Source organism: Lissotriton helveticus, chromosome 8 (assembly GCF_964261635.1).
Source record: "Lissotriton helveticus chromosome 8, aLisHel1.1, whole genome shotgun sequence".
Lineage (NCBI taxonomy): Eukaryota > Metazoa > Chordata > Amphibia > Caudata > Salamandridae > Lissotriton > Lissotriton helveticus.
The window spans coordinates 191,651,240-191,671,272 of record NC_136069.1 but is presented as its reverse complement, the minus strand read 5'-3'; the positions used below and the strand labels follow the sequence as shown (position 1 = coordinate 191,671,272).

General features: G+C 43.7%; 1 protein-coding gene across 2 annotated transcripts in view; it reads left to right on the top strand.

The window, feature by feature from the left end:
• MORC3 (MORC family CW-type zinc finger 3) overlaps positions 1-20,033 on the top strand; it is a 644,813-nt gene that overhangs the window by 315,409 nt on the left and 309,371 nt on the right. For both annotated transcript variants that reach the window (XM_078656878.1, XM_078656879.1), the window contains exons 8-9: positions 3,018-3,137; positions 15,643-15,740. In XM_078656878.1, the coding sequence (XP_078513004.1) occupies positions 3,018-3,137; positions 15,643-15,740 (218 nt within the window). The remainder of the gene's footprint in view (positions 1-3,017; positions 3,138-15,642; positions 15,741-20,033) is intronic.

Sequence of the window (20,033 nt, the reverse complement as noted above, 5' to 3'; positions counted from 1 at the left end):
GTAGGGCAGATGGTCCAAGATGGGATTCTGCCACGGACTGTGGGGAACCCTGTGTACAGGAAAAGTGCCAGTCAAGATGTTAAAATAGATACTGCAGATGACGGGCATTGATAGAAGTGCTGCCTCAAAAGAACTGACACAGTAATGGTATCTGCCCTAGAGCTTTCTTTGTGGTGTCTCTACATTCTGTGAATTAGTGGGCCAAGTAGACAAACTGGCATGTAGAGGGCCTGTACTATTACGAGCAAATGTAAAGGACTCCCACTGACCTATTTTTCTTTGTTGTACATTGGCTATTGCTCTGCGGGGCTATTCGCTATGATCACACAACATGACAACCTAGCAATTTCTGCGGCTCATAATTGTTTTTATTTTTATACACAAACATATTTTTTTATATATATTAAAATCATTATTTCACATGTACAAATTCCTTTGACATGGATAATACAATCTATTTTATTTCCTGACATCCGTATAACTGACCATACTCTCACGCTAGTCACTCATCCTGACAATCACACACTCACTCAAAAACTCCATACCACCCCTCCGCCCCCCCCAAAAAAGAGCTAACCTCCACTATAAAGGTCACCCAAGAGACAGATGTACAATGAGTCTCTGTGACAGTGTTGTGGATTGGGTATCTAACATCCAGGTCAACACACGTTTTGGTGGTTGGTGTAGCTTAGGGACCACCTTCTTTAGGACCACAATTATGGTTATTCGGCAATAGAGGCAGGAAATACGGGTATAGCCTCAATATGAAATAATAGTTCCTAGGTACATCAAAATAGTGCCTTTACACGCTTTCAGAGCTCCATAGGTGATAAGTCCTTCAGATAGTGCGAAAATCTAGAGATTAGCCGGTTTGGCTCTTTCATACATCTGTGCACCTCAATTGTGTTTCTGCTCTTAGATTGCTTTTTGCGCCATTCCGATGTCAATCATTTTTATGGGAGTATAGACTTCTTCTCAAGGTTCATGAAAATTGAGCTTCGCTTGTTTCGGAAGTCCGTGCGTATCTCAAAGATACCTCAATCTTTTTGATATAAACAATGAAATAATGATATTAATATATATAAAAAAATGGGTATAAAAATAAAAAAACATGAGCCTCAGAAATTGCTAGGTTGTCATGTTGTTGTGTGATCATAGCGAATAGCCCCGCAGAGCAATAGCCAATGTACAACACAGAAATATAGGTCTAGTGGGAGTCCTTTACATTTGCTAGTGATTGTTCCCCCTTCCTCCCAGACCTCAAATTAACTTTCAGGGCGTACCCTCATTAATGTGAGGGCCTGGACTATTGCAGGAATGTGACTTCTATGACACCAACGATCAATGCACCTTCCAGGAGTCCAGAGCAGCATAAAGGCTTCACCTGGGTCAATTTTTTGAATAAGGGAGCAAAGTGAAGGTAGTGGTGGACAGCATAGCCCAGACGACCAATGAACTTAAAGTGCACACAGTACAAATTCTCTGATGTGGTCTGTGCCGTAGAATAGTGAAAATTTGTACAAGAAACTGTTCGAACAGTGTGATTGGGAACCCCTTATGGAAGCAGATAAATGGTGGTAGAGATGGCAGATGGGCCAGGAATACATGGCAGCAATATCTAGTAACAGTTGGTTAAGTCTAATCCAGTTCCACTCCCTGCACCACTCATATCTCATACCTAAGAAATTACACAAACAAATGTTAGAATATTGCAGATGAATAGCGTAGGTGTAGGGGAAGCTATGTAGTGTTTCTATTGCATGTTCAAACCTCCAACCACAGCTATCCCCTGCACAATTACCACACTATCAGAGAGAAGAATAAAAAGCATGCTTAGTTTAAAAAAACATAGTGGTACAGGTTCTCTGAATTGGCTCTGATTGTGAAGAGGTGCTAGAGGTGAAGAGGTGCTAAATCGCCGTGTCCTGGAAATCGACGAAAGTACCTCCCAGGAGGGATGGGCTAAACAAAACACAGAAATGGGCAGTGGAGTACTGCTAAGACTGGGGGATGATCACTTCTTACAGGTCACCTCTAGCTCCGTTGTAGATTGGAGCTTGCTGCCTTAAAAACATGGAGAAAAACTCTGGGAACATGATGAGGGCCCGCATGTCAGGTTGCTGAACTGGCAACAGATGACACAATATTGCACCGTTACAGGTAAAAAAGAAATTGAAAAAGGAATGTACAATTCATAAAACACAATGCCAGTCTTTGCTGTGGGTAGACCTGCATCCCCTTGCTTAGCCTTGCTGTTTGTTTGCTTATTTGTTTGAGAACCACAGACTTGCACAACAGTACTGTATCACAAGATGAGAAGATGATGTCCTTTTGTAAGGACATAATGTTCAATTAATAAAATTATTTGTTTTTAAATGTACATGACTAATTCATCTGTTCACTTGCCACTGAGCAGTGAAATCTGAAAGTCGAGAATACAATGAGATTTGAAAAATCTCCTGATAATCAGTGTAACAACATATCTTTCTACTTTGAAATGAAAGACTACTTTGAATAAAGTATGGAACTTTTTAAAGTTTTAATATCTTGTAGCAGCAAGCATCCTCATTCTCTACTCCAATGATTCCCACCAAAGCCCAAAGAAGTTGCCCCAGATTCTGAATCAATCACGTTCAGTTGAGGCTACTTAACAAAATCTCTTTGAAACCTGGACTATAAAACAGGTTTACTCAATTTCGTTTAATCTCTGTGGCATAGTTGTATAATCACAGGAATAAACTTGAGGCAATGGGAAGTTTGCATGTACTCCTGCTTGAACTGTATACATTATGCTGTAATATTGAAAAATGATCCTTACTTCATGTGCTATTATTGCTGCTGATGTCTTGTATAACCGTTTTCTAAGACAGGATAGTTGCAAATAAGGACGTTTAAAAGCATTAGGTTTCCTCCACTTTGAGAACTAAGGTGAAGGTGTACTTGTATAGATCAAACACATTTTGAGAACTGAATTTTGTTTTCCCAATTTATTAAAGTCTTTTCCTTAATGGATGCAGCCTAAAACTGTGAAAATTACATTTGGTTTCAACTGTAGAAATGAAGATCATTATGGGGTCATGATGTATCACAAAAACAGACTAATCAAAGCTTATGAAAGAGTTGGTTGCCAGTTAAAGGTAAGTGCTTTGTTGTTACTGGATTAAGTACAGTTGCTAAGTTAATGTGACGCCACAAAGGGTGCATTCATTACCTGGAAAAGAATGGATGAGTACATGCATATCTGAAAGTCATTCATACTGCTTGCATTTACTGACCTTATTTGAGTGAACTGTTTTGCAGGTAATATAAAAACGGGAACCTGCCTAGTCCATGTGCACACAACATACACCATCCGCACACCAAGGCACCTGTTTCACAGTCAGAGTTTGTAAATGCTTTGGTAATTTCTTTGTCTATGTTTTAAGCTTGGATAGGATGATATTGAATAGCCTCAATACTATCATTTATGAAAGGTGAAGTAACCTTCTTTTTAAGTCTGGACCACCAGCAGCTTTTAGCTGTCTGTTGTTGAAAGCCTATTATGGACTATAGCGGCACTTACGTTGCGCTTTGTGTTAGCCCACTGATTACCAGTGGTTGGCTTGATCGTTATGTTTATTTACGAGGGCGTCTTGGCGCTGGCTACAGAGTGCAGGAAAAAGAGGATGAAGGGTTAAACTGTATTAAATAGCCAGGTCTTAAGGGATTTCCTGAAAGTAAGAAGATTGCTGGAGGATTTGATAGAGAATGGAAGACTGTTCCAAGCAGTGGAAGCACTGAACAAAAAGCTGCAACCTCCACTGGCCGCACGTTTTAATTTAGGAATGGTCACAAGTTTGGCAAAAGACTATCTTATTGCCCTTTTGGGAGCATACCCGCTGAGGATGTTTTTTACAAATGCAGAACCTTAGTCATGCAAGGCTTCAAAAAACGATACAGAGAGCCTTAAACGTAACTCTGTGTTTGATGGGCAGCCAGTGAAGCCTTTTCAGGCAGTTAGACACAGACTGTTACTTTGGAATATTGAGAAGAAAATACGCTGCTGCATTCTGAAGTGTTTGAAGCATGTTAAGAAACAACTTATGTGCATTAAGATAAAGAGCGTTGCAATAATAAAGTTTGGATATGGCGAGAGACAGGACAACTGATTGCTGAAGTTAGGGTGGGATATCAGTTTGAGCATATAGAAGACTTTGGAGGTGACTGCATTGGCTTGGTCTGCGTAGAAACGTTTGTCGTTCATTATGACTCCAAGATTGTGTTTTTTATAAACTGGTGAGGGAGGAGTTCCCAATTTGTGGGTCCACCAGGCGGGAGTCCAGACAGAAGTCTGGGCACCGAAAGCAGGACCTTGGATTTTCTAGAATTTAGCCAAAAGCAGTTTTTGGACATGCAGGTGCTGACTGCCCGCAAACAATTGCAGAAGCTAGTGTTTAAATCAGGCCCCTTACTACCAAAAGAGACCTAGGATTTGGGTGTCGTCAAGATGGGATTTAAGGGCAAAGACAATACTTGATGAATTCTGGTAAAGAAGTGATGTAAATATTGAAGAGCGTGGGACTAAGTTAGGATCTCTGTGGGACCCCATAAGGAAGGGAGAACGGCACAGATGCAAAGTTGTTCAGACAGACCACTTGTTTGCATGATTGTAGGAATGATCTGAGTAGGCCCCAGGCAGAGCTTGTGACACCAATCTCAGTGAGGCGTGATAATAGTTTGTTGTGGTGGACGGTGTCAAATGCCTCCGACAGATCAAGGAGGATCAAAGGAGCTTGGCCGCCAGCATCCAGGAGTGTTCTTATCTCTTCGCTGGCCCTGATTAAGGCTGTTTCCGTACTATTGTCTGCATGGAACCCAAACGGAGGGGGATCCAGTAGGTTAAGAGATTGGACGAATTCTGAAATTGATAATTAATTTCCTTCTCAACTATCTTCGCCGGTAGAGGAAGACATGATATCGGATGAAAGTTGTTTGGATCAGATGGATCCAGAGAAGGTGTCTTGAGAAGAGGGCGTATAGAAGCTTTCTTCCATCAATCTGGAAAATGGCCATGCAGAAATATGAGTTGAAAAATGTCTGTAAGTACAGGGGCCAAGGTATCCGCAATCGTGGCGGCGACCTTATGAGGACAAAGATAATTAGGTTAACCAGAACAGCCTGACTTATTCAGTCTCTCAATGGTGTCAATGCAAGATGGGGTGAATGTATAAAAGCTAGAACCTGACTGAGAAAGGCTAGAGGATGGGTGAATTATCCTGCTGGGGTATAGGTACTTGGCAGGCCGTTATATATAGAGTTGACTTTGTTAAAAATGAAACTGTCAATTTCATTGCAAAAAGACTGACTGGAGTTGATAAGTTTCTTCCTAGGGTTCTTTGTAAGCCTGGTAACAGTCCAAAATAAGCAAGTAACATTTTTTGTCTAAAATATGTTGCCTTAGCTTTAAAAAAATTTGATTCGTTGATACTTAGGCACGACTTGTATTTGGCCTTTTCATCTATGTCATAGTTGCGACGCCAGATTTGTTCTTGCCTACTGCAGGTCTGTTTAGAAATTCTTTGCTCCTCTGGGAACCAGGGGACGGATGGTTTGTTCATTCTGGGTTTATCTGGCTTGAGGGGACCTAAGAGTAGCTAAACACAGCCACTGGTTGTATTGAGCAACAGTTTCGTCAGGATCATCCGGGAGTGTGAAAAATGTAAAAAGACGTTATCAGTGAAGATGCCGTCCAAAGCGTGGCCGGCTGAATGTGTGGGGCCAACGACCAGTTGAGAGATGCCTAGGGCAGACATTGTGTGGAGAAGGGCTAAAGTGTCTGGGTCATTTGACGCTTCCAGGTAAAAGTCAGTCACCGAGCACTGTGTAATCTTTGTGGAGTAGGCTCACTCCTTGGCTTATATAACATGGCGGCCTGGCGGAAGCGCCGACTTCGCGCCTAAGTTAAGCCCGTCTGCGCCCGTCCGCGACCGGCCGCGTCCAGCGGCCGTCCATTATGCCCGCCGCATCACCTATTCCTCTAAGGACCTGTTTTCCCTTCAATGCCCCGGCTCTCCCGATCCCCGTGCCATCGGTGCCGCTCGAGATTGCGGCATCTTGATCCCTCACAGCTCCCTCCTAAGTACACTTGATGTGCGTACCCCCATCATTTGCAATAATTCTTCCACCTCGCCACTTGCTGCTGGGCTACTAGCACCTTTCTCCCTGTCAATAGTCTACCTCAACACCCGCTCGCTGGCTAAGCACCAGCTTGAAATTTTTCAATTGCTGGACAATAGTAATATTGACATTCTTCTCCTTTCGGAGACTTGGTTAACTGATGACTCCACCCCCGACATCCTCGCCGCCGTCCCTCCGGGCTATTACATCTTACAGACCAATAGGGCGGCGGGTAGATTGGGTGGGGGGGTAGCCGCTGTCATCCGTTCCCAATACAACTTTACCAACTTGGAAACCTCCACTCTCCCCAAAACTGACATCCTCACGTTGAAATTTACCTCTTCTAAGTTTTCCTTTATTTGTGTTCTGGTTTACCGCCCCCCTGACAATATGCCTCTTTTTTCCCATCAATTTGGAGACCTCATCTCCCGGTTAGTTATTAACTCCGCCAAAATCCTCATCATTGGCGATTTTAATTACTGGCCGCTGGATCCCCGCGAAAGCAGCCTTTCTGCTGAATTCACGGATCTTCTACTCGGCCTAAACTGTATACAGCACATCTCAGTGGCTACCCACTCTAAAGGCCATACTCTCGACCAAGTGTGGATGGCCAATCTTGATATTTCTCCTCCTTTAGTTTATCCATGCACTTGGTCGGATCACTCTTTTATCTCCTTCTCACTGGAGTTCGTTTTGCCCCACCGCCCCTCACCTACTACTAACTTCACTGCGCGGAACTGGAAGCGAGCTGATATCCCTGGATTTCACTCCATTCTACTTTCTACAGCCCCCAGTGACATGACCATGACATCTGCCCAGACTGACGTCCTCGACCAGTGGCTGCAACATGCGAGTGATGTGGTAGCTCCGCTGAGAACTACTAAAACTAAACGCCCTCATGATGCTCAGCGCTGGTTCACAGATCAACTAAAACAGGACCAATTGGCCCTTAGACAAGCCGAGCGCCGTTGGAGGCGTAGTTATGACCCACTATTAAAAACCGCTTATGTTGATTTATTAAAACTGTACAAAAAATCAATTTTACTGGTCAAAACCTCCTACTTTTCCCAGAAAATTCTCAGCTCAGCCTCTAAAACCAAGGATATCTTTTCCATCGTAGAGGAGCTCTCTTTGCCCGATAGCGTTACTGTCCAACCCCAACCCTCCCTGATTCTTTGCGACTCCCTTAATTCATTCTTTATCGACAAGATCACTACTATTAAAAACAATATTCCCTTCCCCTCCTCGTCCTCTGCTTGCTTTTTACCTCCCATGAATCATTGTTGTTTTAACGAGTTCCCTCCCATTTCCCAGACTGAGTTCATCTCCCTGTTACAAGCGGTCAGCTCAGGTTCCCCTAATGATTGTTGTCCCCCTCAAATCCTGAAAGCCGCCTTCTTGGCTTGTCCTGGACCCCGTTGGCACTCCTCAACAACTCGCTTGCCACAGGCTCTGTCCCCGATGCCTTCAAACAGGCAGTTGTTGTCCCCATACTTAAAAAGCCTGGGGCTGACTCTTCCGTTTTGTGCAATTATCGGCCGATCTCCCGCCTCACCTATTTGAGGAAGGTCTTGGAGACTTATGTCACCCGCTGCCTCAGCACATTCATTGAAGGGTCTTCCTTCTTAGATGATCAGCAAGCCGGTTTCAGACCGGCCCATTCCACGGAAGCTGCCATAATGGCTGTAATGGATGTGCTGAGGCAAGGCGCCGATAAGAACCTCGCTCAAGCTCTCGTTCTATTAGATCTGTCGGCTGCTTTTGACACGGTCGATCACACCATCTTGATCGACCGTGTCAAAAATGCGGGCATCCAGGGCATGGCTCTGACATGGATTAGCTCCTTCCTGCACCAGCGCTCCCAGTCGGTTCACCTGTCCACTTTCTCTGCCCCCTATTCCTCACTTTCCTGTGGTGTCCCCCAAGGTTCTGCTCTCTCGCCCCTTCTATTTAATCTCTATATGCAACCCCTTATAGCTTCTCTCCGCCACACTCCTGTCTCTAGTTGGTGTTGACAAGTGGGTTGTCCAACCCTTGGAGCTCTAGCTTCTGGCCCCCTTCTCTTGGCTCCCCACCCTGTCCTGTCAATACGGTGAAGAGCCTCGGTGTAATCATCTCCAGTGATCTTTCTATGAGGCCCCAAATCAATGCTGTCACCTCCTCCTGTTTTTTCCACCTACGCAGGATTTGCAAAATTCGCAGGTTCCTCACCACTGAGGCTCTCACACTAGTCATCATGGCTCTTGTCACTTCCCGTATTGACTATGCCAACTCCCTGTATGCTGGGATTCCTGCCTACCATCTTCATCGGCTCCAGCTGGTACAAAATCAGGCGGCAAGACTGATTTTTCAACAGCCTAAGCACCACCATGTTTCGCCCTTGCTGAGGAGACTGCACTGGCTCCCAGTAGCCTCTCGATGCATTTTTAAACTGGGTTGCACGGTATTCAAGGCACTCCTCGCTCTTGCCCCAGCTTTCACTTCCCTTAGTCTCAAGCGTCACATTCCCTCAAGAAATCTCCGGTCTTCTACACACAACCTTCTCACTGTCCCCAGGTTTAAACGCAAAAAGCACCGAGGTTCCTGCTTCTCTTTTCTTGTCCCCACACTTTGGAACTCCCTCCAGACCACTATCCGACTGTGTTCTAATTACACCTGCTTTCGTGAACTACTCAAAACACATCTCTTCCAGTAAGCTTACGAGTAACCTCGCTGCCTGCCCCTTTCTGCGTTTGTCCATGAGCGCCATGAAACCGACCCGGTGACCGTGCGCGGTAGAAGTGATTTTAACATAACATAACATGTTCACCTCGAGTAACATACTGAGATCTTGGGTGAAAGTTGGTCTTGAGCAAAGCGTAGGGGTGCAGACAGGCTAAATCAGCATGCCTTTAGAAGATTGAAAATTACATATCTTAATATTGAAGGCGAAAGCTTCGCAAAAGGAAGAAGGTAAAGGGTCACAGTGAACTGTTAGATTGGATTTGTAGATGAGTGCTGGGCCGTCACCCTGCTTGAGAAGTCAGGGGCGTAGCTTAGTGCGCTCTGCAGTGCAAAGCCAGGAAACAGGTGGGGAAAATAAATGAATGTAACTGGGGTCTCTACTAACCCTGGGCGTAGTTTGCGTAGCAGCACTATACGTAGCTTCACGTAGTATACTTTGAACTTCACGTAGTCTGCGTAGCGTAGCTGATGACACTGTGTACTTGTCTGCACTGTGAAAAAATTGCAAAATAATTGCAAATGGAATCCTGCACAGTGCCAGTTATGATAAAATAAGTATCTATGTTTATATGCTAAAGTGCATATAGTACTTTCACAAAAGTGAAACTGAAAAATTAGCAAGCAGTGAGAGAGGTGATGATTTTGGGATCCTCCCTAACCTAGGGGGAGTACCAAACAGATGCCTTGAAAACAAAAAAGCGCATATTATTGAACGATTTGGTGGTGGTCCCGTCCTCTTAGGACCACCCCAAGCACAGTTATTGGCAAAAAAACATTCCCAACCAAAGGCCCTGCAAAGCAATATGGGACAAGATTAGCAGTGGGCAGTGAATATGATATAGTATCCAATATCAAATTAATTCTACAAAGAGCTACAGTTCAACTGGTGGTTACTAGATGTCCCTCACAAGTCAAATGCAAATGCTTGATGAAAGGGTTTCAATGGTTTTGCATTTGACTCGTGAGGGACATCTAGTAACGACTAGTGGAACTGCAGCTTGATGTAAGAATAATTTCAATGCATTGCATTTGACTCGTGAGGGACATCTAGTAACGACTTGGTGAACTGCAGCTCTTTGTAGAATTATTTTGATATTGGATACTATAATATTCACTGCCCACTGCTCATCTCGTCCCATAATGCTTTGCAGGGCCTTTGGTTGTGATTGTTTTTCTGCCCCCCTCAAATTCAAACCCTGAAGATGGGCAAACAGGACACACCCAAACCCATAATATTATGTATATTATGACATTGCCCTACAAGACTAATACTTTGGAACATGATGAGCTTATCTTGCATTATTTAGTTGAGCTGTGGTCCTAGGAATCTGAATTGCAAAGCCCACAGTGAGCAGGGGGGGCTATTACTTTGAGCATATGCACTTTGGCCTGTGCTGTTACAGCTGCTTCTTCTGAGGGGATGATTGCTATTCCTGAGGTTTTCAGATAAGTGTCTATTTATTATTTATCGTTGTAGTAGTTTTCCAATAGCATTCAGTCAGACACCCTTGAAGTTTCACATCAAGCATTGAATATGGCTTTGCTGTACATTTGCTGTACCTACAGTGGGTGTCTGCATCTCAGGCTAGTCTTGATGAAAAGAGGCGATTGGGGTCTTATAGATGATGTATTTTACTGTAGATCCGGAACTTGAGAGCTCAAGTACCCATGTTAGTCCACATATAGGTATGTCCATTTTAAATATAAAGAGTGCAGTGGTAATCTCCAATACAAGTCCAATGCTAGGAGACTTGTTACACTAGTGACTCCGTCTCCAAGAGTTCGAATGTTTGCAAATATTGTTTGGTTGTTATGAGATTTTCTCTTTTCAGTTTTTCTGTTTGCATGAAGCCTTTTCACTTTGGTTTACAATTATGATATGTTCGTAGCATGTGTGGCTGCAGATACATATAGTCTGCATTCCCCTTCCATCTAATGTTTGGCTCGGACGGTTGCAGCTTATTATTGTTCACAGAACTCTTTCGAGTTGCGAGGTATTATGTGACTTTTCATTTAGCTGGTAATGCGCATGTGCACAGACTCAACGTTTTTTGTACGCCATCGGGTTTGGACGTGTATTGGCAGTGCTGCTGGCGCAACGTTTATTTTTTCGGGCCCATCTGTTTGAATCCTTTTTATCTTCTTATCGTGGAGAAGAATTCCTCATCAATGGTTGTGATTTTCCACTTCCTCAACACATTACAGAGACCCTTACTGAAGCCCAGGTAACTCTCGGGGCGCTCCTGCAGAACCCCACCTATCTTTCAGCGTCGGCTCCAGAGAATGAAGAGGCATGGAGCTTATTGAAAGGACACCCTTCAGGAAATACCCTAAGTGCCTGGTAAGGGTGCCCCCACCTTCAAACATTGACTTGCCCCACAATCACTGCCGTCTCCTCCCCATTCCCCCGGGACCATATCCCCCCAAGATCACCTTACACCTATCGAGGGCGCTGGGAATGGAGCAGCGTGTGGGGGAACAAGGAGAAATCCTCTCCTAGGAATCAAAGCAGATTGGCACGAGAACCCCCAACGTTAGGAGGCTCATGAGGCTTATAAGATTGAGGAAACAAGTTGTGCAAATAGCAGAAAACTTTGATACTTTCGCTGTAGGTACATTTTAGCCTGCATTACATTTTCACTTTCTGTAAATAAAACCTCACATTTTTACATAGTGAAACGTGAGTAAGGTGGGGATTTGTGCACCCCGTCCTGAAGAAGGAGTTGATCTCCAAAACATGTCGACGCACACAAGAGGTGATGTACATAACGTTCCATAAACACCTCAAATTTCACTTTTTTAACAGTATCAGCCCGGGGGCCCATTACATTTTTTTTTTAGTTCACCCCACGAGCCAGGTACTTTTTAAATAATCACTCACTTATAACCCCACCACCCACTCACATTTACATTCAACCCTCACAGGCACCACGCATAGTCATTTAAATAAGTGCTCCCGCGTAGTCGTAGGTAGTAGCACGCCGCATCCCGTAGAGGGGTGCGAAGACCCCAATGATGAAGCATGACACCAAGGGTCCTTTTGGTGTGTGAGGGGTATTTTAAAAACACTATGTGCTCCCCACCATTGTAGGGAACACTTGGCATTTGCTGGTGGATTCCAATATACGTTTCTGTCATGCATGTACTATTTTCATACATATATAAAACAGGTGTCACAAAGTGCATCAGTCTTGCAGACGATTCAGTGCATGCATAGCGATTCAACAGACAACAATTATTGCACAAAGACGCTGTGCAATCCCAAACATTGTATACACTTTCCAGTTAAGATAAGTGGAAGCTTCATAAAATTAGCAAGCCTTTTGTGTTTCTTCCAGCTGTCAACCAATTAGGAGTTTTGTTGACGTTTCAACCCCAAAATTTCTTAGAGGGGTCTCCTTAGGATGTTGTCATCCGACTACTACACCTATATAAAAGGAGACCAAGACCATAAGAATCTTGAGTACCAGTACACTTCACAATTACTGTATTTAGACAACACATAACCATCAATGTGGTGACTACCACTGCGATTTGGAGACTCACCACCATGGTGTCAATACTGTCAACAGCGCCTTTCCTCATTTTATAACAAAATCAAGAAAGGCCAAACTATAGCCAAAACTCATGCCACACATACCCCAATCCCAATAATGTACTTTAAGTGAGCAGCACTCCAGCTAGTCAAATCTTGCCTAGGATGTGCTTCTAGACAGGCAGCGATATGTTGTCAACCGTTCGCTCTAAAAGGAGTACTGAGGAATCAATCCTATACCCTAATCCTGTTACGCAGAAGCGTGCCATACTCCAATTTAACTGAGTAGGTCGACTAACTTCTTAGTGATCATCTGAGCAAATCAACATGTTTGCGTCATAATTAATAATCACCCTGGTTGAATGCCTATGACGGCCAAGCCACAAAGAAGAATGTGTACAAGTACAACAAACCACTAAGAAAGCAATACTGAGAGAAAATTGCGTCCCTAACCCTGTCGCACACAGTCGTGCCATACTAAAATTAACTTGAGTGTGCCAACCAAACTCCTCAAGGTCATCCGAACAAACCGTCATGCATAAATTCTGTGTCTAGTCAATAGTAATCATCCTGGTGAAATACCCATGCAAACCAAGCCTCAACATGGAATGCTTATGTATCAGGCTCCTCACTGGCGCGTGTACTTCACCATACAAAACAAGCCACAAAGTGGGATGCTTACAAGTTTCAGTCTCATCACTAAATAGCTGGTTTTCTAATGGCGCGTGTAAGTCAATTTATCTTGAGAGCTATATAATGCAAATCATTATAATGAATACAAGTCTCTACGTCTCCACAGTATTATCTATCCGAGAGACTCCAGAATCACTCATACTTCAATGCGGGAGACCTCAGTGCTCCCCGCCCAAACAATCCCCGCGTGTTGCCGATGCCTAATGAAGACTGGTTAGAAGATCCCCTCCCATCACCGTATCTGTCTAGACAGAGGCTGGAGAGTTAACGAACGGCCACCATCTTGAGGGTCCATGTTTACATTATACCTGCGTGCTGCTACTCTGTCAGTATTATGTGGTTAGACTCCAACCCTCTCCTACATAGTAGCATTTTAGATCACTCCTAAAATGTTTGTAAACCAACTATGCCTGACTTGGGGAGGGCGAGGAGATGGCAGGCCAAGACATCTTTATCAATATCACATGGTCCAACTCCAACCCTCTCCTAAGTAATTGTGTATTTGAACACTACTTAAACATTTGTGAACCCACTCTGCCTAATGTGGGGTAGGCGAAGAGGGGGCAGGCAAAGACATCAGGCCTTCATTGTTCCTAATTCAAGATCACCAATCAAAAGTTATCAATAACTAGAACTCAGTTGAACAATTGCCAGTTAAATCACAGTGACTAAGGGGCTGTTGCTCACATATCTTGTGAGCAACAGCCCCTTGGTCTCGGGCGTGATAGTAGAGGCGGAACTGTTAGACTGTTATAATAGATGAGGATCTGTTACAGCTTAGCTTATGTGTGTAATGGTGATTACTAAATGCGAATAAAATATGTTTTTAAAAAAACCAGCCCCTTGGTCTCCTGTAGCTCAACACAAGTCCTATGTGCATCTTCATAGTCCTGATTAAAATTGAAACAAGGAAAAACTGTGCATATCATTGATATCATTAAGACCCTTATTGTTGTGGTACAAAAAGTCGATCCACTTGCATTCCCTGATGTTTCGTACAATGCCACCTCCCCTGCTTGACATGGTGATCACCTCCACCACTTACCAGTATATGTCATCAGGGGTGTGACCTTATTACATAAAGTGTTGTACCAAGGGGGCTCCTTCTGTTTGGCATCTTATCCTACTTCTGTGCTGAGAAAGCGTTGTTTATCCATTTGCGTGTTTTGACCTACGTACCATTACATACAAGGACATTGAATAGCATAGATAACATTCTGTGTATTATAATTACTCACTACGGAGAATGTACTGACCATTACAGTGCCAATTCTTTGTTCATTTCTCTGTCTGGGGGTAAGTAGACTTTCTGTCGGGCTGAACCAGGCCCTCTGAATTGTCCGAGAGATGATTTTCTTAGATTAACCCCTATCCAAGAGTTTGTGTTCAAGTATATCTGCCTCTATGAAGTAATAAACTTTGTGAGTACAGCTCCTTACATATACGTAGGAATTGCTTGTAGAGTAAGTTATCCCTCAATGCCCTGAGGGTGGTCACTGTCACAGGCAAATTTTTACTGACACTTTGGCAGGACCTTTCTTTTGTCTACCACACCAGCCTGGCCCCAAGTGGGCCTCTTTTTGACATTGCAGCTTAACAGCCTGTTTAACAGGTCTGCTGAGTTTACATGTAACGTTTGGGGTGCACTTCAAATAGCAAAGGTAGGATGCCAAAACAGTTCTTGAGTATCCCATGTCTGGTTGCTTAAAAGTCAGCTTTATTTTGCCACACTTCGGTCTCTGAGGTTGTTGTGGGTACATGGGACTGCCACAATTCCTCTTTATATTAGGTTAAATTTTCCAGTGCTTCAGTGTTTTGCAGCCATTTTTCCCCTTTCAGCATGATTCATCTTTTAGAGCTCTGCCCTCAGCAACTGGTGCTTTTAGACAACGTGACTGATGTCAGCAGATGAGGTAATTGGTCAAATTGTGAGGCAGTTGTTGAGGCAGTGTCATGGTTATGGGACCTGGAGGAGTGTACCTAAAGAAGATCCAGGTGCACAGCCATATGAGGCTACATCAGAAGAGGAGCCATGATGAGATGCAGGTGGAGCAACAGAACCTGAGTAGTCCATATGCAAGTGATGCAGCAAGACATGTTGGGATCACACCCCAACTATAGTTGGATGTATTCTTTAATATTATCATTCTTGGGCAAATATGCTAATTTTGTAGTCTTCAAAGGTTTTTTCTGACAGTAAGAAGGTGAAAAGTTCAAGTTTGCAGTGTTTAGTATCCCCTTCGGCATTTTCTCAGCATTTTACCTAGAGGGCTTGTAGGATCACTATCTAAAGTTTATAAATGTATTTGTTTAGTTATTGTTAGTTTTAATATGTCTGTGATATACACCACACAACTATGGAATATAAATACCCTGGACAGCTATTCTCGAAGACCAGTATTATTTTCCTTATGAAATTAGTCCGAGTAAAACTACCATCCAGTCCTACTCGACATTTGTGTCCATTCATATTTTGCTCAAAATGTAGTTTAGTATTCTTCTTGAAGTTAATGTTATTCAAATTTTGTTTACAGGCTAACAACATGGGTGTTGGTGTAGTTGGTGTTATAGAATGTAACTTCTTGAAACCAACTCATAATAAGCAGGATTTTGATTATACCAATGAATACAGGTAAATTATTGTGTGTGAGAGTTGGTGTTTTTGTTTTATCTGTATTCATTCTGTTAATTGTTTTCTCATGCTCTGCTTCTCAAAACAATTGAATTGTAAGCCAGCCAGCAAAAATGCACGGTGAGCGTGAACATCACCTGGTTGGTTTGCAGGGGGTTCTCTGAAACCTATTTGCTTGGTTGAATATGGCCAAATCGTGCCTTTTACACATTCTGACTGAAAGGTCAAAGGTTTGTACAGGCAACCCTGAATCATTAAGCATTCAGTATGCTAGGATCTGCAATACTAACATCATGAATCTCTTCTTTGGAACAACTCATGTATGTACCCTATTATAAATTGTGAGCTTGATAAAAAGCACTGACTGGATGTAGCACAGATGGGTTACCCAGTACTGGGGTATCTTCATAGATTCACATGCTTAGAATCATCCCCGCCGGCGAGGTGGGAGTCTCACGGTATAATAAAACATATATATATCTAGTAGTCATAACAACATTATACAATAGGCTACTATGGACAGCAAAGTCACTACATTAGCCTATCTTAGTCCTTTTGCAAAAATAAACCAAACTTGGAACACAGCCAATCAGGCTGCAGCACCCTCTTAGAACCTTCCACAGAGAGGCAAACTCTCAGATTTTCTACCACACGTCGCGTGACAGGTAGTCTCCCTGAGCTCTGCTCAGTTTTCTTTACCTTTGGCTAACCTTTGTGAGTAGATATGTCTGACTCTTCAAAGAAAAGCTTGTTTTTGCCTTGTTCTTCATAGGGGGGAGAAAAGATTGCATTTTGAGGATCCACACAAGGAATGGATTTTTTGTCTTTATCCAACACAAGGTTAAAGACTGCAGGATTTGTAGAACCTTCCCTGCCAAGACTCTGAAGGACAGAGAAGGAAGGCTGTTGGTTTGGCTGGAAAAATTGAAGGCTACATCTGATGTCGTTTCTGGAGATGATGGCAGTGTAAGCCCTCAGGTGTCCCCCCTCAGGCCTAGAAGAGGGATAGATCTGATGATTCCCTGAGTAAGACCTTGAAGAAGTCTCACTCTGAGACTGGTCACTCTTCCTCTAAAAAAGAGAAGGTTTCATTCTCTACAGAGGTGAAAACTGGTGAAAATCAAAGATTTCACTGAAAACTGCCTCAAAACAGCAGAAAACTCTTTCTGAGTCTGTCAGGATCCCGTCTACGTCGAAAAAAGCACAGTCGACAATGAAATCTCCTCAGATGGTGAGTGATTCCTCAACGGAGAAAATCCTGTTGTTGACGATCGCTTTGTCGAGGACGGCACCCTCGACGATTATGTAATCGCCGTCGATGATGCCAATCTCGTCGGCGCCTACTTCGTCGACAATGAAATCTCCTCAGATGGTGAGTGATTCCTCAACGAAGAAAATCCTGTTGTTGACGATCGCTTTGTCGAGGACGGCTCCCTCGACGATTATGTAATCGCCGTCGATGATGCCAATCTCGTCGGCGCCTACTTCGTCGTCGATTGGACACATGCCGTTGACGCTTTAGACGTCAACAACGATACAACCCACCATCGACGACGATACAGCTCCCGTCGACGAGTCCTCCGTCGACGACAGCAGCGGCTTCGACATCGTCGACGATGGGTTTTCCATCGACGACCTCAATGATTACAATGTAGACGGTAACTTCTGTTATGGCTATTTCCACTGATACTGGCTCACCGTCTATGTACATTTCGTCGACGCTGAAGCGTAAAAGACCTACATCTCTGCAGATTACGCCAGTTTTTACTTCAAAATTATCGTCGCCATTCCCATCTTCAAGACACTATTACCAGGACGTTTCTCATATTTCACCATTACCTCCTAGTTACTATCTGGAGGAGTCAGATGATGATGGACTTTTTATCCCAGCACGTAACCCTTCTCAACCCTGGATTAAATATCAGGAGGATGATGATGAAAAGGAGTACTATGAGTCTTGTGAGTCTCTGCGAGGCCCTCCGGAGTCATTTCAGCAGGAACCTATGGTACAAATGCCTATGGCTTTGATGCAAGATTTGACTGCTATGTTGAGGGATTATCATACACGCTTTCCACCAACAGAGCCTGTTCTATAGCAACCTACTATGCCTACGGTTTTGCAGACTGCTGGTCCTTCTGCCCCTATTATTGTGCCTCAGGAGGTTGTACCTACACAATTTGTTCAAGATGATGATGGCGACACTGTGGCCGAAGATGGGGAGTTACCAAACTCACCCACAACTGTGGATGAATGGGATGAGTACTTGATTCCTACGCCATCCTCACCAGTTCCTCAGGCAGTTGATTCCCCTCCTGAAGATATTGGGGGTTTTCACGCAATTAAGGAAAGGGCAGCAACCAGATTTCATCTTCCTGTATCTGTGAACCAAACAGAGTGTTTCACAGAGTGTTTCCTTTACGATTTTAAGGACCTGAGTGGGAAATCCGTACGTTCTATTCCTATAATCTATCATATCTGGGAAGAAGGAATTAAGATGATGAACTCAATTTTCAGTACCTGCGATTCTCCCTAGAATCGAGAAAAAGTATAAAGCACCGGATAATGCTCCTGCTTGCCTATCTGGACACCCAAAACCAGATTCTGTTATTTCACAGGCGGCCCAGCGTAAGTCTCAAAATCCATCCATTCTTGTAACGGCACCGCCAGATAAGGATGGGAGGCCCCTTGATAACATTGGTAAGCGCTTCACCACCATGGCGGGTGCTTCAGTTCGTGCTACAAACTCTTTGGCGATTCTAGGAAGATATGACCGCCAACTATGGTCTGGCATTTCTCCATACCTCGATTACTTACCTGATGACAAGAAGCAGGAAGCAAAGAAAATACTTTTTGAAGGAGAAAGGGCTGCTTCAGAAATTATTGATATTTCTATGGATCTAGCCTCCTTGGGCTTTCGTCAACTTGTTGGAGCAGCAGTCCGTAGACGCCAGGGATGGTTGAAATCCACCACCTTTCGCCCTGAGGTCCAAACGAAGATTTTGAACATGCCATTCAATGATATGTTATTCGTGAAACATATGGATGCGGCTTTACAAGAGATCAAGAAGGATACTGACACTGCCAGAGCCCTTGGCACTTTACAATATCGGAAGACTCCTTTTCGGTGAGCTAGAGGCATTGGATCATATTCCTTTCGTGGTGGCTATCAAAGATACCAAAACCATGGCAGTCAAGGACAATATATTTATCAACAGCAGCAGTCCTATAGAAACCCCCCAGCTGCCGCTTATAGACAGCAGAACAGAAGACATCAACCTCAAGGCAGGGACTCTGCTAAAAAGCAGTGACACCTTTTTAGCATCTGCAGCAGATCTGCCACACCTTGTTTACAAGATTCCAAATGTATCCCGACATCTCAACAATTGGAAAAGATTACCCACAGACAAGTGGGTCTTGGATACTCAAATTTGGGCATCCCCTGGAATTTGTCAGTTCCCCTCCCTCCTCATCCACCTTTGAAGAAGCATCCTCCATATCTTGCTCTTCTCAGAAAGGAAGCGAAAACCATGCTTTCGAAAGGAGCGATAGAAAGAGTGCCTCGCAGGTGGGGAAAGGGTTTTATTCCCGATTTTTTTCTAATAAAGAAACAGTCAGGGAAATGGAGACCTATCCTGGATTTAGGAAAGCTGAACAAATATCTTCAAAAGAAATCTTTTCGCATGGTCACACTTCAAGATATCCTTCAGCTTCTGGACCATGCAGATTTCATGACAACATTGGATCTCCAGGATGCATACTTCCACATCCCCATTCACCCCAAGCATCTGAAATTCCTTTGTTTCACTGTGGCAGGTGCTCATTTTCAATTCAAAGTCCTTCCTTTCGGCTTATGCTCAGCCTGAGAGTCTTTACTAAATTCCTGGCTCCAGTGGCGGCTCATCTCAGACTTCAAGGCATACAATTATTCCCTTATCTGGACGATTGGCTATTAAAGGCTCCTTCTTTTCGGCAGGCTTCTCGAGCAACGTCCACATGCCTACAAGTTTTTTGATCCCTGGGTCTGTCACTGAACATTCAAATATCGGTTTTGTCCTTCTCAAAGAATTCAGTTTCTAGGGGCAATGTTGGATACTTCCCGAGACTAGGCATTCTTGTCCAAGGAGAGACAATCACGTCTCATTTCTCTGGCTTCAAACCTCCTAAAACAGTTCGCTTCTGTGAGGATCATCAAATCATTCCTCGGAATACTATCATCAGCAATTCTGTTAGTACCTCACACCCGTCTAAGGATGCAGACGATTCAAGATGAACTAAAGTCAGTGGCTGCAAAT